Here is a 15,138-nt window from a genome sequence, read left to right as displayed (position 1 = left end):
GAACAACTGCACATTCTGGGTCCTTGCGTAGAACACACAGAGTGCCGGAGTAACTCAGCAGGTCCTGCAGCAGCTCTGGAGAAAAGGAATGGGTGACGTTTCGGGTCGAGACCCTTCTTCAGACTCCAGTTTATCTTCGGTTTAAACCAGCCTCTGCAGTTCCTTCCTACAACAAAGTTCCTTCCTACAGCGTGCAAACAGGCCCTTCGGCCCAACTTGCCCACACCGGCCAACAATATTCCAGCTACACTAGTCCCACCTGCCTGCGCTTGGTCCATATCCCTCCAAACCTGTCCTATCCATGTACCTGTCTAATTGCTTCTTAAACGACGGATAGTCCCAGCCTCAACTACCTCCTCCGGCAGCTCGTCCCATACACCCACCACCCTTTGTAGGAAAAAGTTACCCCTCAGATTCCTATTGAATGTTTCCCCCTTCACCTTGAACCTATGACCTCTGGTCCTCGATTCCCCTACTCTGGGCAAGAGACTCTGTGCATCAACCCAAACTATTCCTCTCATAATTTTATACACCTCTCTAAGATCACCCCTCAACCTCCTGCGTTCCAGGAAACCTCTCCCTGTGGCTCAGACCCTCTAGTCCGGGCAACATCCTTGTAAATCTTCTCTGTACCCTTTCCAACTTGACAGTATCTATCCAGAACTGAACACAATACTCTAAATGCAGCCTCACAAACGTCTTATACAACAGCAACATGACCTCCCAATGTCTGTACTCAGAAATTACAGCTTTAGTCTTTAGAGATATAGTATTGAAACAGGCCCTTCGGCCCGCTGAGTCCGTGCCGACCAGCGATCACCCCCGCACACTAGACAATAGACAATAGGTGCAGGAGGAGGCCATTTGGCTTCTCAAGCCAGCTCCACCATTCAATGTGACCATGGCTGATCATTCTCAATCAGTACCCCGTTCCTGCCTTCTCCCCATACCCCCTGACTCCGCTATCCTTAAGAGCTCTATCTAGCTCTCTGTTGAATGCACTAGTTCCATCCTACACACACTAGGGACAGTTTACAATTTTAACAGAAACCAATTGACCCACAAACTTGCACGTCTTTGGAGTGTGGGAGGAAACCGGAGCACCCGGAGAAAACCCACGTAGGTCACGGGGAGAACGTGCAAACTCCATGCAGACAGTGCCCGTAGTCAGGATCGAACCCGGGTCTCTGGCGCTGTGAGGCAGCAAGTCTACCACTGCCTTGTTCAGTTTAGTTTAGATTATTGTCACATGTACCGAGGTACAGCTTTTTGTTGCGTGCTATCCAGTCAGTGGAAAGACTATACATGATTACAGTCCATGCTGGCAGTGATGCCCTCTTTGCCTGTAGATGCCCATATCCCTCGACCAAGTGCTTGTTTAGGTAGAAGATAGACACAAAAAGAGAGAGAGTGAGAGACATAGAGAGCAATAGAGAGGGAGAGAGACAGAGGCGAGATCGAGAGAGTGAGAGAAACAGAGAGAGAAAGAGAGAGAGAGAGAGAGAGAGAGAGAGAGAGAGAGAGAGAGAGAGAGAGAGAGAGAGAGAGAGAGAGAGAGAGAGAGAGAGAGAGAGAGAGAGAGAGAGAGAGAGAGAGAGAGAGAGAGAGAGAGGGAGAGAGAGAGAGGGAGAGGGAGAGAGAGAGAGAGAGAGAGAGGGAGAGAGAGAGAGTGATGGAGAGAGGGAGTGACAGAGAGAGAGAGAGAGAGAGAGAGAGAGAGAGAGAGAGAGAGAGAGAGAGAGAGAGAGAGAGAGAGAGAGAGACAGAGCGAGAGTGATGGAGAGAGGGAGTGACAGAGAGAGAGAGAGAGAGAGAGAGAGAGAGAGAGAGAGAGAGAGAGAGAGAGGGAGAGAGAGAGAGAGAGAGAGAGAGAGGGAGAGAGAGAGAGAGAGGGAGTGACAGAGAGAGAGAGAGAGAGAGAGAGGGAGAGAGAGAGAGAGAGAGAGAGAGAGAGAGAGAGAGAGAGAGAGAGAGAGAGAGAGAGAGAGAGAGAGAGAGAGAGAGAGAGAGAGAGAGAGAGAGAGAGGGAGAGACAGAGCGAGAGTGATGGAGAGAGGGAGTGACAGAGAGAGAGAGAGAGAGAGAGAGAGAGAGAGAGAGAGAGAGAGAGAGAGAGAGAGAGAGAGAGAGAGAGAAAAAAAGGGAGAGGGTGACAGAGACAGAGAGAGACACAGAGACAGAGAGAGCAAGAGAGAGAGAGAGAGAGAGCGAGAGAGTGTCTGAAGGAGAGAGGGTGACAGACAGAGAGAGAGAGAGAGAAAGAGAGAAGAGCAAGAGAAAGGGAGACAGACAGAGAGGAACAGAGCGAGAGAGTGTCTGAAGGAGCGAGAGAGAGAGAGGGAGAGGGAGAGAGAGAGAGAGAGCGAGAGAAAAGTCAGGAGCTTTTAAACGCCCCTCACAAAGACCCTTGTACTAAATTGTGCGCCGGTGGGGATTGCAGAGGAGCTGGTGGCACAAAAGGCGAGGAGGATAGACTTACGGCTGCTCTTCACGGTGGACAATGGACTTCTCCACGGCCCACCAGCCAGAGGCACAATCAGGCTGTGACCGAGACCACAATTAGACACTTCACCGGCACTTTATCATGATCTCGCCACAATTTAAAGGGTAGGAAAGGTTGAGCAGACACAATGAGCTGAGCTGGAAAACGGTGCATTGAGACCTTCACAGATGATTGAGTCCCACGCAGCAAAACTGATAAGCCTCTCCTCCGTCCACCACCCCCCCCCCCCCACCCACCCCCCCACCCCCCCCCCCCACCCCACCCCCACCTGACATCAACTATTTTCTTCCACAGAAAAGGCAAGCAAATAAAATAAAGAAAAAGGCAAGCACGAGAAACCGATTTGAATTATTTTGACAAAAGACATTCTTGAGACTTGAAGCAATGCTTGTTGGGCCAGAACTTGTCCCACCCCGGTCATTCCTTCTTCTCCCCGCTCCCGTCCGGCAGAAGGTACAGAAGCTCGAAAGCGCGCACCACCAGACTCAGGAATAGCTTCTTCTCCTCTGTTATCAGGCTTCTGAACGGCCCTTCCATAAGCCAGGGCACTGTCCGATTCACCTCCGCCCCATTGCGGGCATTGGACTTTGTCGCTGGAACTTGGGCGCTACAATGCCGAGAGCTATATTCTGCGGGAGAGAAAACTGCAGATGCTGGTTTAAATCGAAGGTAGACACAAAACGCTGGAGTAACTCAGCGGGTCAGGCAGCATCTCTGGAGAGAAGGAATGGGTGACGTTTCGGGTCGAGACCCTTCTTCAAACAGACCCAAAACGTCACCCATTCCTTCTCTCAACAGACAATAGACAACAGGTGCAGGAGGAGGCCATTCGGCCCTTTGAGGCAGCACCACCATTCAATGTGATCATGGCTGATCATTCTCAATCAGTACCCCGTTCCTGCCTTCTCCCCATACCCCCTGACTCTGAGGCAGAGAATCCCACAGATTTACAACTCTCTGACTGAAAAGGTTTTTCCTCATCTCCGTTCTTAATGGCCTACCCCTTATTCTTAAACTGTGGCCCCTGGTTCTGGACTCCCCCAACATTGGGAACATGTTTCCTGCCTCTAACGTGTCCAACCCCTTAATAATCTTATACGTTTCGATAATCTTATATGTATCTCTAAATCTAAAATCTTAAAGATCCCCTCTCATCCTTCTAAATTCCAGTGTATACAAGCCAAGGCGCGCTAGTCTTTCAACATACGACAGTCCCCGCGTATTCTGGGGGTCGTTACAACGCTTGTTTTCTTCGCATGTGATTACGACAAACCTGCAAGGTTGGACGTGTTATTGGGACGTTGGTCGGTGTGGGCAAGTTGGGCCAAAGGGCCAGTTTGCATGCTGTATGACTCTATGACTATACATTGTCTCGATGCATTGTTTGTGAAGAAGGGTCTCGACCCGAAACGTCACCCATTCCTTCTCTGCAGTGATGCTGCCTGACCTGCTGAGTTACTCCAGCACTCTGTGTCTGCCTTTGGTGCTTAAAGTCCTTTGATGTCCCTCAGATTATCCTTGCCTTGCACTAAACGATATTGCCTTATCATGCATCTGTGCACTGTAAGTGGCTCGATAGTGAACCTGTATTGTCGGTAGGGTTGCCAACTGTCCCGTATTAGCCGGGACATCCCGTATTTTGGGCTAAATTGGTTTGACCCGTACGGGACCGCCCTTGTCCCGTATTAGGCCCGGGGGGGGCGCTGTAGGCCTGGACGCAGTAGGCCACGACACTGTAGGCCCCGACACTGTAGGCCCCGACACTGTAGGCCCCGACACTGTAGGCCCCGACACTGTAGGCCCTGACGCTCTAAGTTTCCGACATTTTAGCTCCAGACAGCCTTGTCCCAGAGGCCCGGGCGCCGCCTAACGGAGATTGCATAGCAACCCGCCACCTGGCCCGGGCGGCCGCCATTGGTGGAGCGGGAACACGTGGCCGCTGGGTGGGTGACGTCACCTTGTCCCGTATTTGGGAGTGAGATAGTTGGCGACCCCTAATTGTCGGTTCGTTTGACAATGAAACGCTCTTGACCGGGCGGCACGGTGGCGTAGCGGTAGAGTTGCCGCCTTACAGCGAATGCAGCGCCGGAGACCCGGGTTCGATCCCGACTACGGGTTTTGCCCGTACGGAGTTTGTACGTTCTCCCCGTGACCTGCGTGGGTTTTCTCCGAGATCTTTGGTTTCCTCCCACACTCCAAAGACGTGCAGGTTTGCAGGTTAATTGGCTTTGTAAATTTAAAAAATTGTCCCGAGTGGGTGTAGGACAGTGTTAGTGTGCGGGGATCGCTTGGCGGCGCCGACTAAAGGGCCTGTTTCCGCGCTGTATCTCTAAACTAAACTTGACTCTTGCTTGCAAAAGGGTGATAGAAATCCAAAGTTGAGTAGATAAAGGTTTTGCAGGGAGACAGGGGCACATTTTGGCAGAGTTTGTGTTCCGCTGAAAGGCATGCAGTGGGCATAATGTGCCCAATAGGCAGTTGAACAAACTGTTGCCGATCCAGCATTCAGTGTTTGCCAGGGATCTCTGATCTTCCAACATTATGTCAGTCATGCTTTTGGATTCTGGGGGTCGTTACTACACTTGTTTTCTTCGCATGTGATTATGTTTTGAAACTGCTGCAAGTGCTGACCCCCATTAGTTTTGTTTAAAGAGATTTTTGTTCCTTCCCTTCCAAGCCGCAGCGAGCTCAGTAGCTGTAGGGCCCCTGCCGCTAACCCTTGAAAGGATTCTTCTTCCGCAACCGTTCGGGCCGGGCCGATTGAAAGGGCCTCGGCTGTCCGTTGGTGCCTGGCGTTCCCCAGTGGGTGCCTGACTCCCCGTCGCTCCGAGTCCCGGCCACTTCCACCCCCTCAATGCCCGACGGAGTGAGAGTTTCCGTCACTCCCAGTGTCCCGTCGAGCACGCACTTCCCAGGACTGTTTCCCCCTCCACCCCTCCTCCCCCTCTCCATCCCCTTTCCATCCCGCCCCTCCCTCTCCATCCCCCCCCTCCCTTTCCATCCCGCCCCTCCCTCTCCATCCCGCCCCTCCCTCCCCATCCCCCCCTCCCTCTCCATCCCCCCCTCCCTCTCCATCCCCCCCTCCCTCTCCATCCCGCCCCTCCCTCTCCTTCCCCCCCTCCCTCTCCATCCCCCCTCCCTCTCCATCCCCCCCTCCCTCTCCATCCCCCTCCCTCTCCATCTCCCCCCTCCCTCTCCATCCCCCCTCCCTCTCCATCCCCCCTGCCTCTCCATCACCTCCTCCTTCCCCCCTTTCCATCCCCCCTCCTCCCCACTCTCCATCCCCCCCCACCATCTCCACTCCCCCCTCTCCATCCCACCCCCCTCTCCACCCGCCCCCCCTCCATCCCCAACCCCACCTCTCCACCACCCCCCCTCCTCCCCCTCTCCATCCCCCCCCCTCCCTCTCCCCCCCCCCCCCCCCCTCACCCCCACAAACAAGGACACAACAGTGGATGTGGAGAGGATGTTTCCACTGGTGGGAGAGTCTAGGACCAGAGGGCACAGCCTCAGAATAAAAGGGAGCTACAGGGAGAGGTTGAGCAGGCTGGGTCTCTACTCCTTGGAGCGCAGGAGGATGAGGGGTGATCTTACAGAGGTGTACAAAATCATGAGAGGAATAGATCGGGTAGACGCACAGAGACTCTTGCCCAGAGTAGGGGAATCGAGAAGCAGCATGGTGTAAATGGAGTCAATGGAAGGGAGGTTGACTGGTGTGATGGTCAGAAAGAGGCCCTTCGGCCCACAATGCCCAGGCCAAACAGGATGCCAAGTTAAACTAATCTCCTCTGCCTGCATATTCATGTGCCTATCTTTTAGCCACGTAGACTCCCCTATCGTATCTGCATCACCACCTAACACGGTGGCGCGGCGGTAGAGCTGCTGCCTCCAAGCGCTAAGGACCCGGGTTCCATCCTGACCACGGGTGCTGTCCGTGCGGAGTTTGCACGTTCTCGACGTGACCTGCGTGGGTTTTCTCCGGGTGCTCCTGTTTCTTCCCACACTCCGAAGACGTGCAGGTTTGTAGGTGAATCGGCTTCAGTTAAAAATGGTCAATTGTCCCTGGTGTGTGAGTGTGCGGGGATCGCTGGTCAGCACGGACACGCTGGGCCCAACCGCGGGTTTCTGCGCCATAATCTCCAAACTAAACTAAACTAAACCACTCCCGGCAGCCTGTTCCAGGCACCCACCACCCTCTGTGTAAACAAACCTTGCCCACACATCCCAATAGACAATAGACAATAGGTGCAGGAGGAGGCCATTCGGCCCTTCGAGCCAGCACCACCATTCAATGTGATCATGGCTGATCATTCTCAATCAGTACCCCGTTCCTGCCTTCTCCCCATACCCCCTGACTCCGCTATCCTTAAGAGCTCCATCTAGCTCTCTCTTGAATGCACTAGTTCCATCCTACACACTAGGGACAATTTACAATTTTTACAGAAGCCAATTGACCTACAAACCTGCACGTCTTTGGAGCCTACAGTGTCCGGGCCTACAGTGTCCCGGCCTACAGTGTCCGGGCCTACAGTGTCCGGGCCTACAGTGTCCGGGCCTACAGTGTCCCGGCCTACAGTGTCCGGGCCTACAGTGTCCCGGCCTACAGTGTCCGGGCCTACAGTGTCCGGGCCTACAGTGTCCGGGCCTACAGTGTCCGGGCCTACAGTGTCCCGGCCTACAGTGTCCGGGCCTACAGTGTCCCGGCCTACAGTGTCCGGGCCTACAGTGTCCGGGCCTACAGTGTCCGGGCCTACAGTGTCCGGGCCTACAGTGTCCGGGCTTATCGCGTCGTCCGGGCCTACAGTGTCCGGGCTTACAGCGTTGTCCGGGCCTACAGTGTCTGGGCCTATAGCGTCCGGGCCTACTGCGCCATCTGAGCCTAATACGGGGCAAGGGTGGACCAATTTAACCCAAAATACGGGATGTCCTGGCTAATACGGGACAGTTGGTGACAATAACCCACTCTCTGAGTGACGTTAGTACATGTGCCAGCGCACAGAAGTTGGACGTTCAGATAAAGAACGAGGACCTAACTTTAAGGCGTCAGAGGATTATGGAGGCACTCAAGGTTGCAGCGATCTTGAGACAAAAGACAAAATTGTAAATAGTTGTTTTTGTACGTGAAGAAAGAAAAATGGCTTCTCATTAAAATCGCCCGCAATCCCGTGTCATTTAGACTTTAATACCCCTTTTGTCCGGGCTGTGTATTTTTTATTTTTTGGTTTAAAACGGCTACAGTTTGTTCTTCGCTGTGAAAGGAGGCAGGAACTAATCGCGAATATTCGGCACCTTTTTGTGGGTATTCTATTCTTGCAGGGCGGAGAATGGAGTCACCGGACTCGGCCGCTGGGACCTCGGCTACTGTCTCGCGGCCCATTTCAATACCATGTACAACGAACAGGAAAAGACCAATTGGTTCACACGCTTGCCTCCCATTCACACACTTTAACTCCACAGGACAACCTTCAGGGGAGTCAATGGGCACGCTCAGCATGGAAACAGGTCAATGGGCACGCTCAGCATGGAAACAGGCCCCTCGGCTCACCGAGTCCATGCCAATCATCTACACTACCCATTCGCACTAATCCTGCATCAGTTTAGTTTACCCGTTCCTTCTCTCCAGAGACGCTGCCTGTCCCGCTGAGTTACTCCAGCTTTTTGTGCCTGTCTTCAGTGTAAAACAGCATCTGCAGTTCCTTCCCACACTTTAGTTTAGTTTAGTTTAGTTTAGTTTAGTTTAGTTTAGTTTAGTTTAGAGATACAGCACGCACCGACCTGCGTGAATACCGTTTAGCGCAAGGTAAAGCCAGTAAAGTCTGATCAGTAAAGTCTGATCAAAGATAGTCCGAGGGTCTCCAATGAGGCAGATAGTAGTTCAGCACTGCTCTCTACTTGGTTCAGTCGCCTGATAACAGCTGGGAAGAAACTGCCCCTGTATCTGGAGGTGTGCGTTTTCACACTTCTGTACCTCTTGCCCGATGGGAGAGGGGAGAAGAGGGAGTGGCCGGGGGTGAGACTGGTCCTTGATGATGCTGCTGGCCTTGCCGAGGCAGCGTGAGGTGTAGATGGAGTCAATGGAAGGGAGGTTGGTTTGTGCGATGGTCTGGGCTGCGTCCACAATTGGCTGCGATTTCTAGCGGTCTTGTGATGCATCCCGATAAAACGCCTTCTACGGCGCATCGCGACCTACGATGACGTGCGACTGGTCCGTGATTAAGCCGCTGGCCTTGCGCTGGCCAGCGTGAGGTTCTGGGAGTAGGGGAGGTGGGGACGTCACTGGGGAAAGTGGCCTTCTGTCGTGTTCTCACTCTCCGCCCATCCGAAAACGTTTCCGTTGGAACGGGCTCAGGCACCTGTTGGCGGTGGTCAGGCAGTCGGGCTCCACCGCGACCAGTCGAGTGGGGGGGGGGGGGGGTGGAGGGGTTAGTTCCCACAGGACGTGGTGTCTCCCCCCTTCTGACTGTGTGGACGGGCGGGGTGCCTTGGCCGAAGGTTGTTCACCCCCCCCCCGACAACAGGTCAGCCACAAAAGGCCGGAGTCACTCAGCGGGTCAGGCAGCGTCTCTGGAGAGAAGGAACGGGTGACGTTTCGGGTCGAGACCCTTCTCCAGACCTGAGAGTCAGGGGGGAGAGGGAAACGAGAGGTACAGACGGTGAAGAGGAGAGATAAAGTACAAAGAGGGCTAGATAGAGCTCTTAAGGATAGCGGAGTCAGGGGGTATGGGGAGAAGGCAGGAACGGGGTACTGATTGAGAATGATCAGCCATGATCACATTGAATGGCGGTGCTGGCTCGAAGGGCCGAATGGCCTCCTCCTGCACCTATTGTCTATTGTTTATTAAATGAAATATATGCAAAAAAGTAACGATGATAAAGGAAACAGCCCATTGTTAGTTGTTTAATATAAGAAACTAACTGCAGATGCTGGTACAAATCGAAGGTATTTATTCACAAAATGCTGGAGTAACTCAGCAGGTCAGGCAGCATCCCAGGAGAGAAGGAATGGGTGACGTTTCTGGTCGAGGCCCTTTTGTTGTTAGTTGTGTGTTGGGTGGCGGGACTTGATTTCCTTGGTCGCCGTTACTTTTTCGCATATCTTCCATCCTCGTTCGTTGTCTCTCTACATCACCGTCTCTAATCTCTCGTCTCCCTTTCCCCCCCTGACTCTCAGTCCTCTCGACCCGAAACGTCAGCCGTTCCTCCTCTCCACAGATGCCGCCCGCCCCGCTGAGTTACTCCAGCATTTTCGCGTCTGTCTTCGGTTCAAGCCGGCATCTGCAGTTCCTCCCTACACAGATCAGCCATTGTTGGCCCGCGTTGGTGGGGACGGGGGGGGAACTGTGTTCGTGCGCTCTCCACTCCAACACACATCCCCCTTTTACTTGCCTTTCATTTCTCCAGGGTGCCCAAGACACATTTGAGAACTACTACAGGAAACAAAGGAAGAAACAGGCTCGTTTAGTTTTCCAACCTCCCTCCAACATGGTAAGAATAATCTCCCCTTTCATTTCCACTAACCAAAGAGCGATTTAACCTTGACCGCACAGTCTTGCTTTTTTTGTTTTTAACCGCGGATTACTGAGCTTGTCAGTTCCCTTTGACCCCCCTCTCGGTTTTCTTTCCCCCCCCCCCCTGAGATTCTTTTATTTCGTTTTCCCATCATGCCTTTGATTGTCCTGACTCGAAATGCTTGTCTTGTTGCAGCACGAAACGTTGGATGGCTACAGGAGGTATTTCAATCAGATTGTGGGGTGAGTGTTCGGCCTACGGACGGGAGAAAAGACTGTCAAACCTTGCGCGGTGCTTTCTAGTTTTAGTTTGGAGATACGGCGCTGAAACGGGCCCCTTCGGCCCACCGAGTCCGCGCCGACCAGCGATCCCCGCGCACTAACACCGTCCTACACACACTAGGGGCAATTTACATTTACACCAAGCCAATCAACCTACAGACCTGCACGTCTTTTGAGCGTGGGAGGAAACCGAAGATCTCGGAGAAAAACCCACGCAGGTCACGGGGAGAACGTACAAACTCCGCACAGACAGCGCCCGTAGTCGGGATGGAACCCGGGTCTCCGGCGCTGTGAGGCAGCAGCTCTACCGCTGCGCCACCGTGAGAGAGGGATGTTCAATTGGACGAGAAGATTCTTTTGCCACCAGGAATGCCCTTGTCCTAGTTGGAGTATTTCACTTTAGTCAATAGACAATAGACAATAGGTGCAGGAGTAGGCCATTCGGCCCTTCGAGCCTGCACCGCCATTCAATATGATCATGGCTGATCATCCAACTCAGTATCCCGTACCTGCCTTCTCTCCATATCCCCTGATCCCTTTAGCCACAAGGGCCACATCTAACTCCCTCTTAAATATAGCCAATGAACTGGCCTCAACTACCTTCTGTGGCAGAGAATTCCACAGATTCACCACTCTCTGTGTGAAAAAAAACATTCTCATCTCGGTCCTAAAAGACTTCCCCCTTATCCTTAAACTGTGACCCCTTGTTCTGGACTTCCCCAACATCGGGAACAATCTTCCTGCATCAAGCCTGTCTAACCCCTTAAGAATTTTGTAAGTTTCTATAAGATCCCCCCTCAATCTTCTAAATTCCAGTGAGTACAAGCCTAGTCTATCCAGTCTTTCTTCATATGAAAGTCCTGCCATCCCAGGGATCAATCTAGTGAACCTTCTCTGTACTCCCTCTATGGCTAGAATGTCTTTCCTCAGATTAGGAGACCAAAACTGTACGCAATACTCCAGGTGTGGTCTCACCAATGCCCTGTACAACTGCAGCGATAGGAAGAGGTTGAGCAGGCTGGGACTCTACTCCAGAACTGTCATCTGCATTCATAAGCTCATATGTCATAAAGACAAATTAGGCCATTCGGCCCATCAAGTCTACTCCGGCGTTCAATCGTGACTGATCTATCTCTCCCTCCTAACCCCATTCTCCTGCCTTCTCCCCGTAACCCTGACACCCGCACTAATCAAGAATCTGTCTATCTCTGCCTTAAAAATATCCACTGACTTGGCCTCCACAGCCTTGTTTAGTTTAGTTTAGTTTAGAGATACAGCACGTAAACAGGCCCTTTCGGCCCACCGGGCCTGCGCCGAACAGCGATCCCTGCACACTAACACTATCCTACACCCACTAGGGATAATTTCTACGTTTACCAAGCCAATTAACCTACAAACCCGCACGTCTTTGGAGTGTGGGAGGAAACCGAAGATCTCGGAGAAAACCCACGCAGGTCACGGGGAGAACGTGCAAACTCCGTACAGACAGCGCCCGTAGTCGGGATGGAACCCGGGTCTCCGGCGCTGCATTCGCTGCAAGGCGGCAACTCTACCGCTGCGCCACCGTGACCGCCGTTCTGTGGCAAAGAATCCCGCAGATTCACCACCACCTGACTAAAGAAATTCCTCCTCATCTCCTTCCTGTACGGAGTTTGTACGTTCCCCACCGTGACCTGCGTGGGTTTTCCCCAGGTGCTCCAGGTTACTCCCGCGCTCCAGAGACGTGCAGTTTTTGTAGGTTATTTGACTTTGGTTAATTTGTCCCTCGTGTCCAGAACCAGGGGCCACAGTTTAGGAATAAGGGGTAGGCCATTTTGAACTGAGATGAGGAAACACTTTTTCAGTCAGAGAGTGGTGAATCTGTGGAATTCTCTGCCACAGAAGGCAGTGGAGGCCAATTCTCTGAATGCATTCAAGAGAGAGCTGGATAGAGCTCTTAAGGATAGCGGAGTCAGGGGGTATGGGGAGAAGGCAGGAACGGGGTACTGATTGAGAATGATCAGCCATGATCACATTGAATGGTGGTGCGTACAGGCTCGAAGGGCCGAATGGCCTACTCCTACACCTATTGTCTATTGGCACGTGTACCGAGGTACAGTGAAAAGGTTTTATCGCTTGCTATTCGGTCAGCGAAAAGACAACACATGTTTCCTTTGTGCCATTCACAGTGTCGATCCACATGATGAAGGGAATAATGTGAATAACATTTAGTGAAAGATAAAGCCAGTAAAGTCCGATCGAGGATAGTCCGAGGGTCACCAATGAGGTAGATAGTAGTTCAGGACCGCTCTCTGGTTGTGGTAGGATGGTTCAGTTGCCTGATAACAGCTGGGAGGAAACTGTCCCTGAATCTGGAGGTGTGCGTTTTCACACTTCTGTACCTCTTGCTCGATGGGAGAGGGGAGAAGAGGGAGTGGCCGGGGTGAGACTGGTCCTTGATGATGCTGCTGGCCTTGCCGAGGCAGGGTGAGGTGTAGATCAAGTCAATGGAAGGGAGGTTGGTGTGTGTGATGGTCTGATTTTTCCTCCACTTCTCTGACCCTGTGGCGATTCTCCCCTCAGCTTCTTCGTGGTCGAGGACCACATTCTCCACACCACCCAGGGGCTGGTGAACAAGGTGTACATCGACCAGCTCTGGGAGCTGGCTGTGTCCAAAACCATGTCCGCACTCCGCACCCACTCAGTAAGTAAGACACGTCCATCAGCCTTCCTCCCTCCCTCCCCCACCACCCACAGCTCTTTAGTTTCACATAGATACAGCGCGGAAACAGGCCCTTCGGCCCACCGAGTCCATGCCGACCCGCACATCAACACTGTCCTACACACACACACGCACGCACGCACGTAAGCAGGCACACACACACACACACCCACACACACACACACGCACGCACGCACACACACACGCGCGCACACACACACACACACACACACGGACGCACGCACGCGCACACACATACACACACACGCGCACGCGCACACACACACACACACACACACGTACACACACACACACACACACACACACACACACACACACACACACACACACTCACTCACACACACACACACACACACACACACACACACACACACACACACACACACACACACACACACACACACACACACACACACACACACACACACACGGGACAATTTACAATTTGACCGAAGCCACATAACCTTCAAATCAAACTCGCACGCCTTTGGAGTGCGGGAGGAAACCGGAGCACCCGGAGAAAACCCACGCAGGTCACGGGGAGAGTGTACAAGCACTGTACAGACAGCACCCGTGGTCAGGATCGAACACGGTCTCTGGAGCTGTGAGACAACGACTCTACCGCTGTGCCACCGTGCCACCATCGTTCCCCGCCAATGTCTCAGATGTAATTAAGGTGCACATGAGGTCTCTGGAACTGACACATTACAATCTGAAGAAGGGTCTCGACCCGAAACGTCGCCCATTCCTTCTCTCCCGAGACGCTGCCTGTCCCGCTGAGTTACTCCAGCATTTTGTGTACCTTTGGTACATTGCGATGCTGAGAAGTGTATTCTGCATTCTGTATCTTCGCCCTTGCTCTGCATAATATACTTGAGATTGACTTGATTAGAGTCATACAGTGTGGAAACAGGCCCCTCGGCCCAAGTTGCCCACACCGGCCAACATGCCCCATCTGCACCAGTCCCACCTGCCTGCGTTTGGCCCATATCCCTCCAAACCAAAGCTATCCGTGCAGCTGTCTAAATGTTTCTCAAAGGTTGCGATAGTCCTTGCAAAACATCATTCCTGTAACATCACAAACATCATGATCGTACAGGACTCGAATACCTCCTGTGGCAGCTCGTTACAGACGCCCACCACCCTCTGTGTGAAAAAGTTACCTCTTTGGTTCCAATTAAATCTTTAACCTCCTCACCTTAAACCCATGTCCTTTAGTTTATTTTAGTTTAGAGATACAGCGCGGAAACAGGCCCTTTCGGCCCACCGGGTCCGCTCCGACCAGCGATCCCCGCACATTAACACTATCCTACGCGCACTAGGAACAATTTTTACATTTATAACAAGTCAATTAACCTACAAACCTGCACGTCTTTGGAGTGTGGGAGGAAACTGAAAATCCTGGAGAAAACCCGCGCAGGTCACGGGGAGAACGTACAAACTCCGTACAGACAGCGCCCGTAGTCGGGATCGAACCTGGGTCTCTGGCGCTGAGAGGCAGCAACTCTACCGCTGCGCCACCGTGCCGCACCCTCTCCTGGGTCCACCTATTACCTGCCATGTATGTCCCGTCTCTTCTCTCCCAGATTTCTCCCCTACCCACTCCCCGCACAATCAGACTGAAGAGGAATCCCGTCCCGAAACGTCACCTATCCACGTTCTCCAGAGATGCTGCCTGACCCGCTGAGTTACTCCAGCACTCTGTGAAACGTCACCTATCCACGTTCTCCACAGATGCTGCCTGACCCGCTGAGTTACTCCAGCACTTTGTGTTCTTCTGTGTATTAACCAGCATCTGCAGTTCCTGGCTTCTACTATCTGGCATTGAACTATGATTTTTTTTGTTCTTCACCCTCAGTCGTACTGCTCGGACCCGAACCTGGTGCTGGATTTGAAGAACCTCCTTGTTCTCTTTGCAGGCACTCTACAGGTAACAAATAGATGCTTGCCCACACCTGATCTTAGATACAAACGGTTTAGGGGCATTTTGCTAATGGCATGTTGGCCTTCATAACGAGAAGATTTGAGTAGAGGAGTAAGGAGGTCCTTCGTAGAAACATAGAAACATAGAAAATAGGTGCAGGAGTAGGCCATTCGGCCCTTCGAGCCTGCACCGCCATTCA

At 52.6% G+C, this 15,138-nt stretch overlaps 1 protein-coding gene across 1 annotated transcript in view; it reads left to right on the top strand.

Moving 5' to 3' along the window:
- Positions 1-15,138, top strand: part of exoc6b (exocyst complex component 6B) — a 563,998-nt gene that overhangs the window by 373,471 nt on the left and 175,389 nt on the right. The window contains exons 9-12 of the mRNA XM_078404240.1: positions 9,905-9,988; positions 10,208-10,254; positions 12,856-12,976; positions 14,874-14,945. Of these exons, the coding sequence (XP_078260366.1) occupies positions 9,905-9,988; positions 10,208-10,254; positions 12,856-12,976; positions 14,874-14,945 (324 nt within the window). The remainder of the gene's footprint in view (positions 1-9,904; positions 9,989-10,207; positions 10,255-12,855; positions 12,977-14,873; positions 14,946-15,138) is intronic.

This window comes from Rhinoraja longicauda, chromosome 1, assembly GCF_053455715.1.
Source record: "Rhinoraja longicauda isolate Sanriku21f chromosome 1, sRhiLon1.1, whole genome shotgun sequence".
NCBI classification, from domain to species: Eukaryota; Metazoa; Chordata; class Chondrichthyes; order Rajiformes; family Arhynchobatidae; genus Rhinoraja; species Rhinoraja longicauda.
This window is presented reverse-complemented; position numbering and strand designations above follow the sequence as displayed.